Source organism: Dreissena polymorpha, chromosome 6, assembly GCF_020536995.1.
Source record: "Dreissena polymorpha isolate Duluth1 chromosome 6, UMN_Dpol_1.0, whole genome shotgun sequence".
In the NCBI taxonomy this organism is placed as follows: domain Eukaryota; kingdom Metazoa; phylum Mollusca; class Bivalvia; order Myida; family Dreissenidae; genus Dreissena; species Dreissena polymorpha.
Genome location: NC_068360.1, coordinates 85,409,975 through 85,433,481, shown reverse-complemented (window position 1 = coordinate 85,433,481; position 23,507 = coordinate 85,409,975). Strand labels below are relative to the sequence as shown.

Genomic DNA, 23,507 nt, shown 5'->3' with positions numbered 1-23,507 from the left:
CGATTTCACACGGAAGCCAAGTGACTTGATGTTTCCGCAGCTTGGCACTGAAAAAGCCTGCCAAGTGCAACTTGTCATTTCTCATCACATACAGGGTTGCTCCTATACCACGCTGAGACACGGAACCATCGGTAACTATCCACAAATGATCTGTGGGTCTCGGTATGACAATCGACTTATGATTATGCAGTGCTGCCTGTGCATCTTTGAATGATTTTAAAAAGGAGTCCGTCCAACCCACCTTGTCATGCGACTGTTTACCAGCGGCTAGGTCGTCTAGTGGGCTAACATATCGTGAACAGTTTGGCAACACACGCCCGAGAACCTTGTACGCACCGATGAACGAACGCAACCCTTTCACAGTATCTGGAGGTGTACACAAAGACAACGGGGCAATACGGTGAGGACTTGCAGATAACTGGCCAGCAGACCAAATCCATCCAAGAATTGTAGTGGACTTCGGACAGATTACAGTCTTGGATGGTGCTAGACGCAACCCACATCGAGACAAGGCGTCTAAAACACGCTCCCACTTGATCAATAGATCATCGACAGAGTTAGCGCCACAATAAAGGTCATCGGCAAGTTTTGCGACAAACCCTTCTTGAACGAAATCTCCGAGTACACGGCACATCAGTTCTTCAAGAGCTGTTTCTGATCCGGGCATTCCCATAGCACAACGAGTGTATACTCTAACACCGCGAAATGGAGTTGCTACACCACAATATTTCATTGACTGCTTTGACAGTGGTATCTGATAAAACGCATTTGTTAAGTCCGACTGTATTATATACCTCCATTGTCCTATTGTGCGTAGAGTGGAATCAACATCGGGCATCAGACTAGGTTGAGGCTTGCTGTATCGTCCAACATCGGAAAACGCAGTGACTAGTCTGTATCCGCCCTGTGGTTTTTTCACTAAGAAGGACGGGTTTAGGTATTCAGCCGTCACACCTACATCTTCTGGGCGACTGAAAACTCCTTGACTCTCTAACTCATCAAATTTCTGTTGGAGTTCGACAAGCTTGTCCTTCGCGTATTGTGGCACCCGTCCTTTACGCTGGGGAGGTTGTACAGGGCCCATGTTGATAACGGCTTTAAAGTCACCAACGGCACCGTTGTACCCGGATATATCCGACGCAAACACATCGTCATACTTATCACCCAATGTCAAAAACTTCATGCGTTGTTCATCTGTCAACACTTTATCAGGGTCAGTTGAGATGCATGTTGTATTAGACATGTGTAATTTGGGAACTGATTGATGGCTAAGCTGTGTTCCTGTAATGGGTGTAAGAACCCCAACTTTCATTGTCTCTGTATTCCTTATGAAACCAACATGTTCATGCCTTAACACTCGCTGTGGTTCCTGTGTCTCGTTGGCGATTCTGATGCAACCGCCAACTGATTCGATAACCTGCGGTTTTATCCAGGAAATACCAGAGTCATGTTTGGGCTCAATCGCCACAGTGTCCTCAGGTCCAATATCAGACGGCACATTCAACTCAATGAAGGAACCTGGCCATACGACAGATGACGTAGACTGAGCTCGTAAGACAAAGGCTTGGGTGCGTCGTACGCGGTTACTTGGCGAGTCAGATTTGGAGGAGCCATAATTAACATGTTCAATGCCGCCGATCAGTATTTCATGTTTAGCAGGTCGAATTGAAATGTCATTGGTACACATAAATGGTATCCCCGCTAGAACATCGACATCTAAGTCATTCACTACTAGAGCCTCTAATTTCAGATCAGTGTCACCTCTCGAGACATAGAAATGTGTCTCCCCAATGATTTGTAATGGAGTGACACCATCAGCCTGGAGCGCGCTCTGGTTTGTTTTCATCACCGGAGCTCCAATGTACTGCACGACTGAGCTTTTTATCATGCTAACCTCAGCCCCACTGTCCAATGTCAACAATATGGGAAACTGTCTATAGAACGTTTTCAAGACTGGTGACTGTTTGGTGCTGACGCGTCGCGAACAGTGAGTTACAACTGGTTGCAAACTATGGGTTTCAGAGTCCAATGTATCATCATGACCAATATCCTCGTTTTCGTCAGAGTATGTAGTGAAGCGGATTTTTTCAGATGATTTCATATACTTTCTATCTTCCTCTGGTAAGTATGTACACTTACTCAAAAAATGCTGGAAATTCGGTCTTTTTGCTTGCTTGCATATTGGGCAAGTTGGTCGCTTAGGTGGTAATTTCCGTTGGAAAGATGACCTGAGTACCTTCGCATCAGCAAGAGAATGAACTTCATCGAGTAGGCTAGAGATCGCCAACGATATTTCGGGTTTAAGGGATGCAAGCGTTCTAGATCTAAGATCTGTTGCGTACTTTTGTTTCACTAATGCCGGTAGATTTGGATGAATCAATCGTAACCATGTCAAGACTATCATATTCTCGACAGTAGGGGTCAGTTCCTCATCTTGATCTGGGACTTCGCCGTGGTGAGTTATCAATCCACCCCCTTTCATAAGGTTGTCGTCCACAAAGCTAGACAACCTCTGGTATAGATCCTCAGGACGTTCGTTGGGCTCTAAATGGATCTGATCTAGGTCTAAAAAATGTCCGCCTGTAGATTGGAAACCAAAATGTAATCGAATTGACTGCCATATGTTGTTAATGCTGACTGAATTTCGCACTTTAGTGTTTCTTGCAATAATAGGGCAGTAATTGGCTATTTGACCCAACATAAGCTCAAGTTGCGCCACTTTTTGAGCAGCAGTACGACCTCCCTCTCCGCCATCATCTGTGAAACCGCGTAGGGGATTAGCTGCTGTTTTACGACCCCAAGTAGTTCCATCTACCAAGAATGTTGCAAAATTAGGATCTAGAGACAATGTGTATTGTAGATTTTGGCGCCATGCCTCTAAGGTAGTAATACTTTCAGTTCTTGTTAACTGCCACTGTTTAGGGGCACGGTTGGTATGGGCCATGGTGAAATGCGAAAACACAAACTGTCAGAGTTCACAATAGAGGGTGTTAAACTGTTCCAAGTTCACATTTGATGTACAGTGACTTTTACTGCTCTATCTGTTTATGATTTGCAATGTTCCTTTCCGATTAGATGTTTTGTAGATGACCGTAGGTTTGTATACAGTGCTGCCACCACGCCAGTAAGGAATAACTGCCAGATAGTCAATGATGAACTGGTTTATTTAACTCTCAAGTGGATACAACAATTTGGTGAAAAACGCAGTTTCAATGGCAAACTTCCAACCAAGGGGAGTAACTCATGGGAATATACCATGATAACATAACAGTGGTGTAAGGGAGAGAACTCGTACTAATTATGTACTGGCGCTGGAGATCACACTTGATGAACGTATAAAGGAATCAATGAGGTAGGTAGTATTGCTATATATTTCGTTATTTTAGTCACATATTAAGAACATTTTAGCAGAAAAAATGAAGTTTTGTTGGTTTAACTTCTTCGTAGTTTTTGCTTTTTCTGTTTATTTACTTGATGACTGCTTTTCTCAGCAACTTACGACTTAGTACTGGAAAAGAATGCATGGATCAATTTCCATTGCTAAATGAGAATCCGCGACTTCTAGAAGAAATAGGATTTACAAACGGGGATCAACGTCGCTTGTTGCTTTCTAATTTCTTGCAATCATCCGAAGCAAAATCGGAAGTGAAAGCATACAGACAAAAACTCGTCTTAGAAAGGTAGGAACAACATGTAAACGCCCCATTATTTAGTTGTTTTGTATGTCAAGCACAGTTTCTTTAAGACAATAAAAACATATAACGATGCATTCGGGTAATGGAAAACGTATGTGTGTGTGTTTTGTATTGCTTTTCTCCATTCTGTGGCTGTTGCATCTATACCATAGATATATTTACATTTAAATAATTAACAAAATATATATTTATATTGTTCAAGAACAATGGAAGATATCCTAACGGAGCTGTGTCAATATCACTGTCTTGTTATGGTGGTGATGGTTGCACCAATGTTTACCTGCTTACATATATACCTTCGATCAAAGAGTTCATCGTTATGATAACAACCCTCCGTCAGTTCAAATGGACAAAAAAATATACAGGATCGTTGATTGCGAATGTACCAAATTACTTTCTGTCAGTTTCATCAAAATGAACACGATTTTAGTACTTACTGAATCGGATAAACATGGATGGTTTCATAATCAAAGCATATACTGTTACATAGAACGAACGTTAATAAATATTTTTTATGATACAATTAGGATGTGTATATATTATGTGACGCATGCAACTTAACCCGATCTACTTTTCTTTTGATGATTTTCGCAGCTCTATTGCGTAGGGGCGAGAAACCATCCTCAAAGTATGTCTATCAAAATAAAATATAAAATGCCTCCGCCTGGGCACAAACACACTAACATTTGCGCGCTTGAACGCGTTGCGGGTAACTGTTTCGAATGATTAATACATAAAATTAAATATTTTATTTGTCATAGTTGTATGCTTAGTATAAAACATCATGTGTTACAGGAAGAAAGGAGGTTTTCGGGAACTTTGCTTGGAAATGCAGGACTCGTTCCTAAAATGCATACATGAACATAAACATCTGAAGACTTTACAACACGGTCACATTTTGAAACTGAGTGAATGTATGATGTCTTAAGAAAGGTAAATTGACTGTATTTGACAAGTAAACATTGATACTTAATTACAATGTCGAGCTTGTGACATTACATATGAGAAAATGTACAAAACAACGACTTTAAGTACAAAGTAATAAGAGTTCAATACATAAGTAAATGTTTTACCTTGTTATAGACCTCTGCTTAAAAGACAGTTGACAGCAACAAATCTTGGATTCGTTATTGATAATGTCGTCAAAAATGAAGAATGTGTAGACCATGTTTACTTGCTATATAATGCAATTTGCATTAACAAAAACAAACATAAACACGTTCAAGCAAAAAATTTCTTCTTTTCGGTTTCTTATACAGCTATGCAGATAGAGAGGAATTTATTTAAATTGACAAAACAGTCAAAGAAATAAACTTTTTCATAAAAATTAAATATCATTACAATTTATGACATTCAATTTTTTATTTAATGACAGCATGTTTATAAAGAAGCACCCGTCCTATGAAGATGTAAGGGACTCTAATAGCCGATCATTCAATGCCTTTCAGATGTCAAGCAACTAAACGTATTCAAATGGTTATAATAATGAAGTTAACGAAACCAGCAAATAGCTTTCTGTGTAAACTTTTTAATCGAATGTGCAGAAAAATGGATGTTGTCGTTTACCATCTATCACAATGTGTTAACCAAGTTTTAACGGAGGTGGAAAAAGTGCACAAGAACAGTTAATTGCAAAATCGCATTTACTTTGTCACTTTATTATAGTTTGTTTATTTATATTTTCACTATTACTAATCGAGTCATCGTTTCAGATATAAAGCTCTGGATGCTCACTCTGATATACGAACAGCAATGATATTGAACATCCTTGTTTTCTTCGAAAAACCATGTATTGAAAGATGTCCCTTTCACCAACCAAACCGCAGTGAATGTGTCGATTATGCCGTTTCTCGTTTATTAACATCACAAGACAGAAGGTAGACAAACAAAATAAAAATATATTTTGGTTTGGTTGATGTTTTTTGTTCATGTGTTGCTGTTTTTGGTTGATATTGTTGTTGTTGTTGTTGCTACCGCATTTCCGATATTCAATTATGTACAACTGATTTAACCTTAAATTCAAAAGTAAAACAAATACAATTTTAAGTTTAAAACAAATCTAAAGTACGTAGTTTTCTAAGTTATATTTTAACACATTTAGGAATCGACAAGACCATCTCAGTACTACAGAGAGGCCAACATTATACAGCATAAGGTAATACGTTTTTCTTTTTACACATACACAACGTAAAACTTCAGTTGCACTTGCAGGAAAACCCCATTATTATAACATGGACTTCTTCATTAAGGCAGGGAACCAATTGCCAAACAGTGAGCCACAAAACAATGTTACAATACAAAACACAAGAGCATGGATAAAACTGAGGTCACCACATTGGATCGGTCAATTCGGATATTGTTTGGGAATTTGAACCGGTTATAATGAGCTAGAAACCTCAAAATTGACTCAGAATTATTCACAAAACGTTTAAGTGTACATACAAATTAACAGTAAAGCATCATTATTTAGTTATTTGCTGTGTATTGAAAAAAGTATAAATATGTATTGCACGCTAAACATAATTTTTATTGGTCACTTGTCTTAAATAAAAGACTGACAAATAGTTACTAAAGTGTCCCTCATGTGGATGTCTCTAGTGTTTCATTAATCAAATGTTAAGCACATGAAACATGAGACAATATCGCAAGACAAATTTGTGTTAATCTCGTCCAGGCTTTTATTTAAAGCCAGTGACTAGTAGCCTTTTAAATACAAGACAAATCGTACAACACAACAGACTGAATCACAAAACACACTCTGAACTCATTAGGCCTCGCAATTCAAATTTAAAGATTATCAACGAAAATTATATTCGATTTGCAAATATAACACAATACAACTTTAATTACAACATTGCTTGATATAAACCAGGACAACAACTGTCTGACGCACACTGCACACTAATCTCTTTTCACTGTTTAGGTTGCTTATAACAATGGTTTGTGGTGATCTGTACAACGTAGAAGACGTGTTGTCACTATTCCTGGATGAGCCAACCTTCAAAACGCAACCCAAGGGTTTCGTCCCTCAGTATGGGTTCAATTCGTTTTCATTTACGCACAAAATGGATGATGGGAGATCTTTTAAAGTTTTCTTCACTGTTGCATCCTACCATGAAGCAAAAAGCATGGTATGTTATGCAAAATCATAGGGATCCTCCTGTACCCAGTTTGTTTAACGGACCCGTTTCCTTGAATAATTATTGTTCAAACTCTTTTTATTAACTAAATGTTTTATCCATGGACATATAAAGACATAACACTTTAATCTTTTTTTATATTTTGTACCACACCCTCAAACTTGCTAAATGAAGACAAATTGTCTTTAAATCACTTTTTCCAAATAATTCAAAATTGTCTTTCTGTTCAAAATATATTGACAACAGAACGTTATCATTACAGTTTGGGACACAGTGCGTGTTTAAATGGGTCTCGTTAAAGATATACGCTAAATTCAGTTTTCAGACATTATTAACCCGACCTATATGTAACTAATAATATGTATTAATTAAGGGAACCTGTTTAATTTTTTGCAGATCAACCAAATACCGTTTGACAGATGCGTCTTTGTTTATCACAAATTTCGACGGTCGTCAATTACGTCGCTGCGGTAAAGAAAATTCATACATGTATAGGTTAAATTGTAAAAGTATTGGCTATGTATTTGTTTCGTGAACATTCGTTAACATCCTACTCTGAAATAAAGTGTCTATGTTGGATGATGATACCTAAATATTTATGAATTTATAATAGTTAAACTAGATACCAAACAATATTGATTGCACGTGAACAAAAGATCAAGCTAAAATGTGGGGTTGGTTTGGTCTTCAATAACTAAATTTAACTTCTAAGAAATATATATTTCGAAAATTGTATTATATGTAATACAACCTAATGAATCAGAAAAAAAGATTTTTTAATGTCATTGCAAGATTTTCTTTATTCATACATCTGTTCTATATTGAAAGGGAAAGCATTGCGCCGCGTTTTCATGTTTTTTTATATTTCATATTCACAGAAGAGTGATTCAAAGTGCGGCCTGTCCAAAGATGTTAATTGAGGTGCAGTACTGCAACTCGGGTACTTCGTCAGCACATCAATCGCTACCATTAGAGGAAGGCTTACGCCCCGTCGCTGTCCAAGTACCGGAATACTTCAAATCTCCAGGTTTTCTTTTATTTGCTCAATGTTTTATTGTTTGATCTTTTTATTTATCGACTAAATGTTCTAAATATTATTTTTCCCGGCATGTTTCTGCTTCAATTACCCTTTGGTTTTTAAATCATTTGTTCCGATCGTTTGTAGTCAATATGTTGGTATAGAAAATAGTGTAGCCGCGTTGTTTAAATGGTTTGTTGATTGTGACATTAGTGCTATACTTGTGTTATGCTTTATACACCTTTTGAGTTATATCATTATCACCTTGATTATCTTTTTCAGCCTATAGACAAATGCTTATGTCGTTCGTTATTTTTGCCGACACGAACTTGTCAATCATTGGCGATTTACAGCTTCATTGCATGTAAGCAATATCATCAAAATAAGTTTGTTTTTAATAACGCTTGGTCGAAGTTGATCGAATCTCAAAGTTCTGCATGTAACTGTAGCTTTCAAAATATATCTTATCCTTTCTGTTATTTTGTAAATAAAATCCGATGATTTGCTCGAAAACTCATAATTAACAATAAACCATCTTTACATGGTTATACAAGAGGAATCAGATGAATAAATAGGATAGAAACTATCGTTACTGTGCAATAGTGCAAAGACATTTACCAGTTGCCAATACCAATCTCAACAACAATCAAATTTACTCTTCAGAATTTTTTTAGGTGCACGTTGCTGTGTCGATGCAAATTAGGAATGATTTTGGTCAACTATTCACGATATGTAACTCATAGAGTGATTCGCTGTATTTCTTTTTCTTAATCTAGTGGATGATTCTCTATGGTACCTTGATCCCTAAATCGTATTTGACTTGCTTACGCCCAATCCTATTGCACGCCAAAAATAATTGTCTTGCATAGCCCTCAAGGGCAATTTGTGTGTATCAAAAAAAGATTCATGTTGCCATTTTTTAAGAACATTGATTTCAATTAAGGACATTGATTAAAATAATTAACAAAATACTTATTCGGCTTGCTTTTCAAATAAGTATATGGTTATAAACACAGTGTCTGTTTTATTGTTCAGCTTTGTTTTCACATTGTGTACATACAATCCACATGCACCAAAAAGGAAACATATTTTTTCCTGCACACATATATTAATCTCATTTTAGCATTTCTACGAATGCACATGGTTTTCTTGATGTGTTTGATCATTTGCATTATTTTTATATGAAGAAGTCAGTTATAAAGTTTATCGAATTATATAATGCTAATGTAGTGTATTGAATCAAAATGCTCATTTCGTACTTTATAATTATCATTCATTAATTTGAAATGTATTTTCCTTAGACGAACTTCTCGCTATTCAACCGTTATCCACACATGTTATTTTTGTTACAGAGATGAAACTACAAGTCGGTCATCATCGCCGAAGAGCGATCAATCGGAACAGAGGTAAATTCAATTTCAGAAAAAAAACATAAATACATTCGGAGATTTATTTCAAATCAAAATAAGCTATCAATAGCTTTGAACACCGACCTGTACATATCATTGAAATACTTGAATATTCAAAATAAGTTAAAAATATTATTTCGTTTATAGAGTGAATTGGACAGAAAAACACAATCGCAAATTTGAAAGCTCGAGTAGCATATGCATATTTGTATAGAAATAGATGCAAAACCATGTATACCATTAATAATTAGTACACATTCATAGTACTGATTTGCAAGCAGGGCAAATCAACTTAAAGAAGATATACAAAGTAATCGTACAACAGCTTCATAACCAAACGGGACAATTTAAACGAAGAGAATCTTCTGATGCATATGCTAATAACAAAATGTGTGACTGTTTCACTCCGAAGTCAATCATCCGTATTAAAACAATGCCGTCATAATCAATCTAGGTTAATGATGGGCTTGCTAAACTTGTCTTTTGTGGGAGAGGGGTATAAGAAATAGTTTTATTGATGTGTAAAATATATAATATTTTATGTTTACCTTTATTTCAATTAAAGCCCACAAATGTTGTAGTGTTATTTACAACGTAAATTGTTATCTGCACGTTGGGTCATTAACATTTTTTTTCAGAATAAAAATATTAACATCATAGTTGGGTACCTGATACGTGACTTATAAGCTATAATGCAAAGTTACCATTTATACTGTACATCATTTAGATTGCAAAGCAATAGTTCTGATTCCCATATATGTCAGTATTCGTTACGTCATTAAACATTTGTAAACAATTATTTATAGTGTTAAATAATTGGGGGTAAACGTAGTCATATCCGTTTTAGGTTAATATGAGATGTTCAAACGGCTCCGTGAACGTTAAATAGTAAAGTACCACAAAATACCAGCATTGTTGTGGTTATTCAGCAGCTATTTAACTCAATTTTGGGAATCAGCGAGCGGCGGCATTTTCTTACAGTTAACATACATTAAAAGACCAGTATCTTTTAAGTGTAATATATTTTTAACCTTCATTATGAGTTGCTTATTAATGTCGGAATTATGGCTCTGTACCGAAAAAATGTTTATGTTATATTTTAACTTTTGAGCAAATAAGGAGATCTTAATAAAATTAAAAACCTATCCAATGAAAAAATCTTTTCAACGATATCGTGTACATGAAACTGTGACGCGTATGTGGAAAAGCTTGACGTTAATGGCCATTTCAGCTGAGGCAGTTGGAGCGAAACCCACACATCAGTAACACAAAATGTTTCGAGACTTATCTGACATATTTGCTTGATATTACGTAATATATTCCTAGCGTTTCTGTCAAACTTGGTCTTCTTCGATTTGTTGAACACAATTATTTTCATTAAAAAACTGTAGTTTTTTTCAAGTCTGAACTTCAAAGCTGTTTTCTAGTGTTAAAGGGGCATGTATGCCATAACATTCCTAAATTGCTGTTTCAAACGCGTCTGTGGCTATATTTGGTTACTCTTCCTGAGTAATAAATTCAAAATCAAAATTTCAAGATCACTATAAAAAGCGTCCAAGATACAATATTGACCTTCTAGGTGATACAGTGGAGTCTAAATAAGCATGTATTAATAACTGCTCACTTATAATTATTTAACTTACTATTGCAGTACCTTTTCTCATGTATAACGATAAATAACTAGCTTGCTTAGGTATGGTCATTTTGTTTTATGTTACTATCAGTTCAAGTGATGATCCAAGTTTTGATAGTAAAAGAAGTTCAACACTGTCCGAAAATAATTTTGCTGATACAGACAGCAGCGTAACTTCATCAGAGAAAATATTCTGCAAACAAAGGTAAAGAATATGTATTGCAATGTACAGTACATGTTGTATATTACTAGTATTTTTGAATTTATGTATTGAATTATTAGATACATGTTGCCTACGTTGTTATTCTGTATTGCATATTTTACCTACGCACACATACATACATGTTGTAGACCATTTTTGTTTAATTAAGTTTACACATTAGAATTAGTTCATTTCGGCCCATAATATCCTAAAGATTATAAATAGAATATACAATTAGCTATGGGATAAATGAATGCACCTGCAAACATAAATTCTAAAAATAAGTGTTCAAGAATAATAGTATTTCTTATAACTTTGTTTATAATTTATTACTTAACAATAATATAAATATGTTTTATTATATATTTATTTATTATTTAATTTAAAATACACTATTTTAATAAAGATCCTTCTTCGCACAATTATGCAATTTATACAATTATGTATAAATGTTGTAAGACATAATGCGTAATGGAATAGAGAGAAAAACAGTATGTCTGTGAAAATATTTATATATGCTTAAAAGATCTGGAAGAACAATTTCATTTTGTAAGCATTACGTAAAAACATAAATTTAATTAACCAAATACTTAAATATTTTGTTGCATCCACAACAATTAAAAATCAGAAGATTACATTTAAGATTATATAAAGGTCAATGGTACATGTGCTACATCGGTAAGTATTATTAGTGTTGTACAAACTTGATTTCAGTTTGCCTCTGTAAACATAAAAATACATCGGTGACATTACTATTAATGTCAAATGTTTAACTTCCTAAGTACTTTTGATTCTTCTGTCATGCACCTCTCCGTTCGTTGCAATGAATTATTAACAAAGCTTTCGCATTTCCTATACTTGCTATGTACTAATGCAAACAATAAAGTTAGTCATAAAAAGGGGCCTTATTTATATAGTGATTTATCAGAATGCTGGATTCAACGCACTTTTGGTTACGCTCGCTTTTTGGAGCTTTCATTTGGACATAAAAACGCATTTAACAATTAAATCTGACTTTTTTGTCAAATAATTATCGAAAATTGAATGCGATAAATCACTGTGTTGATATATATTGTATATCCGAGAAGCAACAAAACCGATATTCCTGTTGCCGTGTATTTTTATGGTAATTGAAAATGCGTTATGGCCATATACGGATATGTAATTACTTGACAATTTAAGATAAAATATCAATTGTATATACCTTTCAGAGACGTTTCGAAGGCCATGCCAACCCACAAAGCCATCGATTTGGACATAGCGCGCAATAGTACAGGAGCCCACATGGTCCTTGACGGTAAAATACATCTGTAACTGCTGTTTCTTCTAGAAGATTGCAATTCATAATATCATAAATATTCAGATCATTTGTTTGTACGACAAAGATTAATTTCACTCTTGATTAATATTGTAATTTATACATAGAAACGCAGAAGTGCGTATTTTTACAGAGAGACAGGACAGCTCTACTAGATACAATGAAAATTGCTGCGATTTTGACAAAGAATCGATTAACTTGTCCGAAATACGCGATGGTGATCAAACAAACTGTAAAACAACATACCACATTCAAAACGCTCTACGGCAAAACCATGACATGGAACAAACCTCAGCTAAATGTGTCAAAACCGAAAATGAAGACACGACCTGTACAATACTCGAAGTTCTTACCGGTCGCAAAGAAAAACGTGATGCAGAACAAACACGAATTAAATCTATTGAAAGCCGTGAGGTTCAAACATATGTAAAGACAACATTCTCAAATTGTGACGTTAGTTTCGCCGATGCTCCGACAACTTTAATAAATGAAACTGAACAGCTGTTGAACACATCGAATTGTAGACCAACTTATTTTCGCTGCGCGTCAAATGAACCACCTAACTTAATAGGTGTGGACATGGAAGGGATCTACATAGAACTAAAACAATGTCTTACTGACGACGCATTTGCGTTACTTAAAGGGACAAAAAAGGAAATGGCTTATGATATTCGTAGAGTGAAGAAGGCTGCAAAAAAGGCGAGGCGAGCGCAAAGAAACTGCGAAGAGATGATTGAGAAAAACCGAAGTATGGGTATGATTCAATATGCGGAGTTTATATTTGATATTTATCATACACCAGTATTCTTATTAAATATGTCTTACTTTGTCCCCAATAATAACATTTATTATAGAAAGAGTATAATCATAGTAATTTGATGACGATAATGATGATGCTTATGCTGCTGATTATTATTATTATTATTTATTATTATTATTATTATTATTTCAGAAACTGGATGTTTTTGCAATATATGTTAATATGTAAGCCTCGACCTGGACAGTGGATGCTCGGTTAAAAATGTTAACCCTGCCAAACGTATGTTTTATCAACAACATCACGCATGATTCAACTACCGGTACCGATATCCTAGTCACTGCACTGTTAATAGAAGGTGTATGCTGGAACAGCGCTTTATAATGAGATATCAGACCGACGGGCGTAACGCCACAAATGAGATAACACCCCAAAAGAAACCGCAATACCATACCACGTGATTCTGATCGATTCGGATATTATTTTTTATTTGATTTTGAATCATCACATTTTCTTTGACTTTTTTAAAGCTTTAATCAATATATAAAATGGTCATTTTGGTTTAACGTTGCCCTGATTTTCATTCAATTAGATGCAGTTAAAGCAGATCATCCGTCCACTTCCAGAAGTGGAATGATTGTTCTTGTAACTGTAGTGGCTATCATTAATCCATAGAGGAGGTATCCACTGCGAGGAACTCATAGAACTGTATGTGTGTGTATTACCTTCATGTACCATATTGTCATTTCATAATGTTTTGTAAACAAATGTTTTTCTTGTGTCGCTGAGGTATGCACTTGATCTACTTTTGCAACATTGTCCTGTGAGAAAGGAGTTAAAATCGATACGTATCTCTTGTTTATGTATAGAACATTTTATCAATATGTTTGACGAGATGTAGCTCAGAAGTTTTAAACGGACAAGATCACACTGTCTTTGGAATATTTGTAGTTTACGTAAGCCTTTGTACATTTATATAATTTGCATCAGCAATATTTGGTTTGTTGATTGATATTTGTATTGAATTATTTTTAAGCAATCACATAAATAACCAAGCTTTGTAATATGGAACTTTTACACCCAATATTGCTACTTCTTCCTGTATGTGAACGATGATGATCTGAAATATTAACTATATCATGCTATATTTTTTAACCCTTTTTGTAAAAAGAAGGGATGTATGTAGGATAGGTCACTCTGTGTTACTGCATGTGTCTATGTCTCTGTACAAGTGTTTATGCCCCTTGTCTTGTAAGTGTCCATTTGCTTCTCTTGTGAGATTAAGTCCCTTGTCCTGTGTGCGTCCAACCATGTACCGTGATGTCATATATGTTTTGTCCAGTGAGAATGAGAGAATTCAAAGAAACAAGATTCTTATTGGTCAGTTCCAAAACCCTTTGTGAAATTCAGAGAAAATTACTGACCATGCTTTCTTTTGCTCTCTAGCTGTCGCAAGACAAACTTGTATTGCAACTTTTATTATATTTTACCAACCTGGTGAGTTTGAAGTTATTTGTATTTGCATTTATTTACTTATCTGCAATGAAAATGAATTTAATATTATTTTGAAATAATGTATTTATGTTTGGAAGGTTGTGAAATGTGTTAATTGTTTTTTTTATGTTTCTTTGTTCTGTTATATGTATAAATACATATATACGAGAATTCCGATATACATTCGGACAGTCACATAAATATCGAACCTTGAGCGGCGTTTCTATTTATTTAAACCCCTACCCTACTATATTTGGCTCCCCGACGCAAAACGACTAGAAACCAGGTTGGAGATATTTCCACCACCACGTGCGGACCACTGACGGAGCAGTGTAGGTTAAGGACCCCCCGGAAGCCCACAGAGGTTGAGGAACTCTTGCCGGCGCCATGGACTGTTTCGTGTAGTGCCTCCGAGACCGAGTGGATAAGATTTTTTTTTGTCCTCTGTTGAAAGTTCTTCAACGAACTTATTAACTCTAAAGTGCATTGTGTTAAGACCAGAAAATTCGTCAATTGTGATTGAAGTTCTTCAACGAACTTGCTAACTCTAAAATTGTATTATTTCTTTATTTTCTTCGCGAGAAGACCCGAACATTGCAACCCGTGCTGTTTACGTGTGTTTCGTTACCTCACGCGACGAAGTGACCTGTGACCTTGTCAGTTTCCTGACGAAGAGGATTGTATTGTGACATTGTGCTAAAAATTCTTATTGTGTAAATTATTTTATGTGGATTTGTGGATGGAAACGTAAGTTGCTACAATTATCGTTCTTTTTTTACTTTGTTTCTTGCACTATTTTATTGTTGACGGTTTACGCTAACTTTATGTGCATTGATACGTAAAAAGTTCCTTTCCGGTGACACATACAAACAAACCTAACGTAAGCAATTTATGTATCTCAGATCGCTGTAATTGGGGGTATAAATTGTAAGTTTCAATTCAAATTTTTGTTTAAAACTGCTTTTTATTTTATTGTTATACCTATATCGTAATTTTATTGATTATATTAACTAAAACTCTAGAGTTGTCACATAATTTCGCGACCCGGAAATATTTGTCATTGCAAGGTTAGAAATTCTTCCGAGTGATTTGTGATTTTAAAACTGTGTCAACTGCATTATTTTAGAGGTATTCAACATATATCGTGTTGTAGAAAGACATTTTAAAAATTCCTATTCTGTATTAATGTGTGTTTTTCCTGTAAATATTGATTGAAATTCTTCAGTTACCTTCAAATTAGAATATCAGCTTCTGAAAACTTTACAACAGCAATCTTAACGGCTATTTGCAAGCCAGTTTAGTATAAAATTCTGAAATTCTCAAACGATAAATTGTATTGTTTTGAACCATTTGTTGTGTTTAAAATATTTTCAATTTTTTGGGCACCGTGTGAGAGTGTTGTGATTTGTCATAGTTCAGTGTTGTGTTGTCCATTTTCATTGTTCAGTGATTACGTTTAGTAGCTGTGTTGTTTTGTGATATATTGTGTTGATATATTCTGCAAGTCCCGTATTTGTTTATAGAGTTTTGTATTATAAACCAGTTCGCATTTGTAAATATAAGGACATTCAACTGTTTCTGGTAAAAAAGTGAAATTAAATTGTTCACATTCTATTTAACATTTAGAAAGCGTGTCTCCCAAACTGTTTTTTTTAAATATACAGTGTCACATAAGATTTTGTTAATAGCGTTTAGTTATTTTGTTTTTATGACATTTTCACTTATCTAAGGGCAAGTTCATGCATTTTAATTTGATATTTGTATTGTATAACTATTTCATTTTATTTACAGCTCAAGAGTTGATGTGCCAAAATGTAATAGTCATTCTTTTCAGCTATTATTAATTTAGGTCGCAGTTGAGGACCTGAGTGCCACAAAGTTCATTATTTGGGATTTAAAATTTGACTTGATTTTATATAAATTTGTACATTGCCCTTGTACCTAAAGTATTTTTTTCATTTCTGTCTATTGTTTTTTATTTTTATTTGAATATGAATCATTCCATAGTGGATATGGAAGAACAGCAATGTGCTGTGGGGGGAAGACCAACTGAGGAAGAAATGTTGGAAATACTATCCAATAAATACGAATTTCATCCAAAGGGGACCCCTTATGCTGCAAAGCAAGTAGGAACAAAACCAAAAAAATTGCCATTTGTTACTACACCAATCCAACCCCCTTCCTCCCCTTCTGGAAACCAACCTGTTCTCTTGTCAAGTGGCCACATTCCTAAAATACCCTTTTTTTCAGGGGAAGATCCGGTTCCTAGGAATGAGATAACGTTCTACGAATGGCGTCACGAAGTGAGGTGTCTGATGCAAGATAGTACTTACACTTCGTCACAAGTTCTTCAGGCCATCAGAAATTCTTTGAGGGGAACGGCCCGAAAACTTGTTGTTTCTTTGGGTGACTCAGCCTCTGTTGATCTGATTTTTCAAAAATTAGATGTTAATTTTGCTGAGCCAGCCCGTAAGGGTATCACCATGAAGGATTTTTTCAATGCCTCCCAAAAGCTTGAAGAAACAGTTACTTCATTTGCATGTAGGTTGGAGGCCATTCTGGAGCAGGCGTTCGAAGGTGGTCACCTTCCTCGCTCAGCAAAGAATGAGCTTATGTGCGAGCGCTTGTGGTCAGGCCTTCACTCAGAGGCATTAAAGAGCAGCACTCGGCATAAGCTCGATTCTTCCCAACACTATGACCAGCTTCTTAAGGATATCCGGCAGGTTAAAAGAGAATTAAAGTTGTCCAACCCTCCAAAAACTAGGGCCCATTCACATGTTCAAATTCAACCTCCGGATATGCAAAAACAACTCAAGGGTTTAGACTTAAACTTCAATTCTCTGGTTTCAGGGATTCAATCCAATGTGGACCAGCGGTTTGATGATATTATGAAGAGACTGGATTCTATGTCTATACAACCTTCTTTTTCACAGCGGCCTCGGGTCCAGCAATCTGTGTACCCTCCATTTCCTACCTCGCAGCAGAATAATCAACAACCCAACAATGTTCGCGGGCGAGGAAATGGCTACCGAGGTAGGGGAGGAATCAGGTACCCAAAAGTTTAACCACCTCTGTTAGCGGCCGCCCAGAGGTAGGTGAATATCAAGGCCATTCCAATGTTTCATATGTTTCTCAAACAAGTTCTTCTGTTGCAGATCGTTTGGTCGGTGAGTCTAATCAAACCAATAGTGTTTTTCATTCAGTTCCTGCTGTTGCTTTACTTGATACTGGTTCCATGGTTTCTACTGTATCAAATTCATTTTACCAGTCTCTTCCAAATAAACCTCCTCTCTGTGATATATCCAAATTGGGTATTGATTTGAATGTTTCTGTTGCAAATGGAAACCAGTTAAAAATACTTGGTTATATTGAAACCTCCATTTCTACTCCCCTGTTGAATTTTGATTTAGCTTTGCCTGTTTTAGTTGTTCCAGACACCCAGTCTAGTTCATTTTGTCCTGTTATTTTGGGCACTAATATCATCCGTCGATGTAAGTCAGTCTCAGCTGAACTAGAGCTACCTGATGCTTGGCAGATGGCCTTTGACACTTTGGTTTGTAAACCAGCAACTGTTTTTTCCACCAAGGAACACACGGTTGAAGTGAAACCTTATAAGTCTATCTCATTTAGTGGAAGTTTGAGAGGGATTAGACACACCATTCAGAAAGTTGAAATCTTTCAGATGATAGTCCATTGATTGTCAGACCTCATGTGGTAAAACTTCCACAACATGGCAAGTATGCCAAAATTCCCGTTAGAGTGTGTAACATGACCGCAAAACCAGTTTTCATTAAGCCAAAGACTCCTATTTGTGTTGTTAATGAAGTCACTGTGGTTGATGACATTACTTCTTCCCCTTTTTCTCCTTCAGTAAATCAGCCTTCACAGGTTTCCAAAACTCTGGATGAATTGGGTATCAAAATTGATGCTTCTAATTTGACACCTGAACAGATTCTTAGAGCTCGGCAAGTCCTTGAAATTGGAAACATGTTTTTTCGACAGGCCCTTCTGATATTGGCCACTGTAATTTGGTTAAACATCATATAACTCTTGACAACCATGTCCCTTTCAAGCAGCCATACCGCAGGATTCCTCCTGGCATGTATGAGGAAGTGCGTCAACATATTAAGGAGATGCTTGAATCTTTTCTATAAAGAAGGAATGTAGTTGACAATTGTTAATAGTTTTATTTGATCGTTCGTCAAAAAGTTGTAATTCTGTTACTCTTGTATCTTCAATGCAATTGAGTAATTAAATAGTAATTAAATTGAATGCGTTTTAATTCCCTTTTATTATTGTTTAATTTGAGTTACAATGCTATTACGTTAAATTTTATTTACACTTGAATGTATTATGAATATTGCTGGGCCAAGTGTGAGGTTGAGCGCTCTATAACCAGGTTTAAACCCCCAATGCTTTGCATTGACCGTTCCAAGGCGGTGACCCCAGCTTTATTCATATTTTGTGTTTATGTTGGTTTGTATTGTGCTGTATTGTGCTGTTTTGTACTGTTTGGGCAATCGGTCACTTGCCTTAAATAAAGGACCAACTAATTGTTTTTAATGAAAATTCAATACTGCTCCAGCAGCTGGAGTTTCACTTCTTTATATTGAATGTGGAGCAATCCGTGAAAGCAACTCTCCTTATTCATAAATAAATTGGCTCACAAATGGGAGAGAGAACCCTACATTGTTCTAGATATCCCATATGAAGGCCAGCCTGTGTACAGAGTACAGAGAGATGTCTGCCTTGCAGATTGACTTGTCTAACAAGTACTAGATCATTAATGCAGATCTGATTCTGTTTAACTTTACTGTCATACAGAGCTTTGTTTTGTGCTGCACGCTTTTTGGCGCAATCACCAGCAACTCTGTATGCGAATTGAGGCGTTCCTGCAATTTTGAAATGTATGCAGAATGACATGCCTCTCCTTCATTTCCTGGGGTTGTGCCAAGATATGCATCAACCGGTAATCTTGGGTGCCACCCGAACATTAAGAAATGTGGGGAATACCCAGTGGAGTTGCTCTTTGTAGCATTGTATGCCTTTACCAATGAAGAGATGTAGTCTTTCCAATTTGACTTCTTCTCATCACACAGAGTACCCAACATGCGGAGCAAGGTACGGTTAAACCGCTCTGCTGATGGATTACCCATGGGATGAAAAGGTGTGGTCCGGGTCTTCCGAACATTTGCAAGGTTGCAAAGTTCTTTGATGATCTTACTCTCAAAATGTCTGCCTTGATCAGAATGGAGTTTCTCAGGAAATAAATATTGGGCAATAAAATGATCAAACAAGGCTTTGGCAGTTGTGGTCGCCTTCTGATTTCGACAAGGGATTTCCTTGGCATAACGGGTAAAATGGTCCGTTATAACCAACACATCCTAAAAACCACCTTTACATTGATCAACTTTGAGAAAATCAATGCAAACAAGTTGCATTGGCCTGGAGGTCTCTATTGGAACAAGATTCGCAGAAGGAACAATTGGTGTTTTCCTGCAAATACAACTCCTACAGTTAGAAACATGGCTGTTAATGCACTGTTCCATGCCTGGCCAATAAAAACGCTGTCGAGCAAGCCATAGAGACATGTCGCGCCCTGGTTGGCCAACATCATCATGCACACCTCAACATGCTATTAAGCGATACGAGTATGGCACCACGAGTTGTCTGACTTGTTCACCATCTAATATGGAATTGCGATCAAAATCTCTAATCAATGTTTTGACACTGACTGATAGATCCTTAAACTCTTTAGGTTTTGTACCACTATGAACCATGTCAATGACTTGTGAAATGTCACGGTCACCTGACTGTTCTTTTGACCAATCAATTTGGTTTACTATACTAGCCGAAGGTATTGCATCCACAGTAACCATCTGTGAAGCAGACATACCTGCCAGACGTTCTACGGCTGGAAGCTGAAAAGAAACAGACTCACAAATAGCATCAAGGAACAACTGTGGTCTCCGGCTAAGACCATCGCAATCTGAATTGAGTTTACCAGCTTTGTAGGTAATGTCAAAATTGTACATTGATAAAGCAGCGACCCATCGCTGACCGGTACCATCAAGCTTTGCTGTTGACATGACATATGTTAAAGGGTTACTGTCAGTTGTAACAGTAAATGTGGTGGCATACAAAAAGTCATGAAATTTGTCTGTTATAGCCCATTTCAGTGCAAGGAACTCCAATTGGCTGACAAATGGGAGAGAGAATCCTACATTGTTCTAGATATCTCATATGAAGGCCAGCCTGTGTACAGAGTACAGAGAGAGAACCGCAATGGACATTTTCGAACTCTGCACAGGAACATGTTACTACCATTTGTCTCCAATCCAGAACCTGAACAGGAAATACAGACTGTCCGCAAGGTCAGAACGTATTCAAAGCCTAGTCAAAATTCTGGTAGTGATAGTGACAGTAGCTTCTGATTCTGTTGTACAAATATATAGGATTCCACAGAGAAGGAATACTAACACTCGTACTGCTGTAATTCCAGGCCCAGTTAATATGGGAATTGTTCATCTGAATTGTATGAAATCCATATTATGTTGTTATAAACTTTTGTCGGTTTGTGCATCAGATTAAAGTTTTTATAATTTTTAAACATTTTCTAAATTTTGTCTTTTCATTTGTTACATTTTCTTTGTGAATTAAGGTCATGTTACAAGGGAGGCAACTCTTATAAAGATTGCATTTAAGTTTAACATTAGTTACTCCCCTTTGACTATTATGTTTTTCATAATAGTACTGCGTACTTATGTGTATCATTTATGTGTTAAGTGTTATTCGAGGTTCGATGTTGTTTTTCAGTTAGGCCTGCCCTATTTATCTTTCACTAAGTTCGTGCCATCTATTAAATCGTAATTGTTGTAATGGTGGTAATTACAAAAAAACGTCCTGTTCTGGGAATCAGTTATTTTAAAGTTTAAATGTCTGGAGACATTTTGAAGAAGGGAGGGACTGAGTAGGATAGGTCACTATGTGTTACTGCATGTGTCTATGTCTCTGTACTAGTGTTTATGCCCCTTGTCTTTTAAGTGTCCATTTGCTTCTCTTGTGAGATTCAGTCCCTTGTCCTGTGTGCGTCCAACCATGTACCGGGATGTCATATATGTTTTGTCCAGTGAGAATGAGAGAATTCAAAGAAACAAGATTCTTATTGGTCAGTTCCAAAACCCTTTGTGAAATTCAGAGAAAATTACTGACCATACTTCTTTTTGCTCTCTAGCTGTCGCAAGACAAACTTGTATTGCAACTTTTATTATATTTTACCAACCTGGTGAGTTTTAAGTTATTTGTATTTGCATTTATTTACTTATCTGCAATGAAAATGAATTTAATATTATTTTGAAATAATGTATTTATGTTTGGAAGGTTGTGAAATGTGTTAATTGTGTTTTTTTATGTTTCTTTGTTCTGTTATATGTTTAAATACATATATATACGAGAATTCCGATATACATTCGGACAGTCACATAAATATCGAACCTTGGGCGGCGTTTCTAGTTATTTGAACCCCTACCCCACTACATGTAGTTGACACTTGTTCATAATTTCATTTCATCGTTCCTCAAAAAGTTGTAACTCTGTTGCACTGGTCTTCTTCCTACCATTGATTAATTAAATGGTAATTAAATTCGAATGCGTACTAATTCGCGTTTATTAGTCCCCTACCGGTTTGCGCTCTGTGTGTCTGTCAGTCTGTCACACATTTCTGGATCCTGTAATAACTTTAAAAGTTCTTCATATTTGTTCATGAAACTTGAAACATGGACAGATGGCAATATGGAGATTATGCACGTCATTTCATTGTGTTCCTTCGTCAAGAATTCTGGTTGCTATGGCAACAAATAGACTACAAATATTGCTGAAAATGTTAAATCCTGCGATAACTTTAAAAGTTCTTTATATGTTTTCATGAAACTTGAAATATTGATGAATGGCAATATGGAGATTATGCACGTCATTTCATTTAGTTCTTACGTCACGAATTCTGCTTGCTTTTGCAACAAATAAACTACAAATATTGATGAAAATGGTGGATCCTGCGTAGGTAGGGGACTTTTATTGCTTGGCAATTTTCTTGTTATTGTTGAATTTGAGTTGCAATGCTACGAGGTTAAATTTTATTTACACTTATGTGTATCATGAATATTGCTGGGCCAAGTGTGAGGTTGAGCGCTCTTAAACTGGTTTAAACCCCCAGTGCTATCCATTGACCGTTTCAGGGCGGTGACCCCAGCTTTATTCTTCTATGTCTGTATGCTGTTTCGAATTGTGCTTTTCGTCCTGATTTTGCAATTGGTCACTTGCCTTAAATAAAGAACCGCAAAATTGTATATTTTGAATGCAATACTGATCCAGCAGCTGGAGTTCCACCTCTTTATATTATTGAAAATTGCTTTTAACAAATACGCTCATTCTCTGATAGATACGTTTGTAAATACCATAAACACAAGCTTTATTTACTGTCGAATATTGCATTTATAAAATACAATTCGGATATTCGCCGTTAGCATGATCGTAGTAAAAGGTAGAAAAAGTCAAGTAGTGTTAAAACACAAACAAGATACGCTCATTATCTGATACATATGTTTGTAAATACTATAAACACAAGCTTTATTCACTGTCGAATATTGCGTTTATAAGATTATATTCTGATATTCGCCGTTAGCATGATCGTAGTAAAAGGTAGAAAATGTCAAGTAGTGTTAAAACACAAACAAGAAACTAAAACTGTTTAATATAATTAAATGTATATACATTCTATTTCGTATGCAGTGTTAACTAATAATGCATCTGTATATTTGTTAAATCAACATAAGGTTGTTGAGG

General features: G+C 36.0%; 1 protein-coding gene across 1 annotated transcript; it reads left to right on the top strand.

Moving 5' to 3' along the window:
- Window positions 1-3,513: 3,513 nt before the first annotated feature.
- Window positions 3,514-16,001, top strand: LOC127833295 (uncharacterized). The gene is made up of 13 exons (XM_052358473.1): window positions 3,514-3,680; window positions 4,491-4,628; window positions 5,408-5,572; window positions 5,797-5,850; window positions 6,619-6,826; window positions 7,232-7,305; window positions 7,714-7,862; window positions 8,136-8,217; window positions 9,206-9,259; window positions 10,987-11,100; window positions 12,309-12,394; window positions 12,549-13,163; window positions 13,368-16,001. The coding sequence occupies exons 3-13, from the start codon at window positions 5,448-5,450 to the stop codon at window positions 13,394-13,396; spliced, it is 1,590 nt and encodes a 529-aa protein (XP_052214433.1). The 5' UTR covers window positions 3,514-3,680; window positions 4,491-4,628; window positions 5,408-5,447; the 3' UTR covers window positions 13,397-16,001.
- The last annotated feature ends 7,506 nt before the right edge of the window (window positions 16,002-23,507 follow it).

Bases quoted from the DNA above. Each gene is read 5' to 3' on its own strand.
- LOC127833295 (XM_052358473.1), top strand. From the start codon at position 5,448: ATGATATTGAACATCCTTGTTTTCTTCGAAAAACCATGTATTGAAAGA. The intron at 5,573-5,796 runs GTAGACAAACAA...TAACACATTTAG, and splicing joins TTAACATCACAAGACAGAAG to GAATCGACAAGACCATCTCA. The intron at 5,851-6,618 runs GTAATACGTTTT...TTCACTGTTTAG, and splicing joins CCAACATTATACAGCATAAG to GTTGCTTATAACAATGGTTT.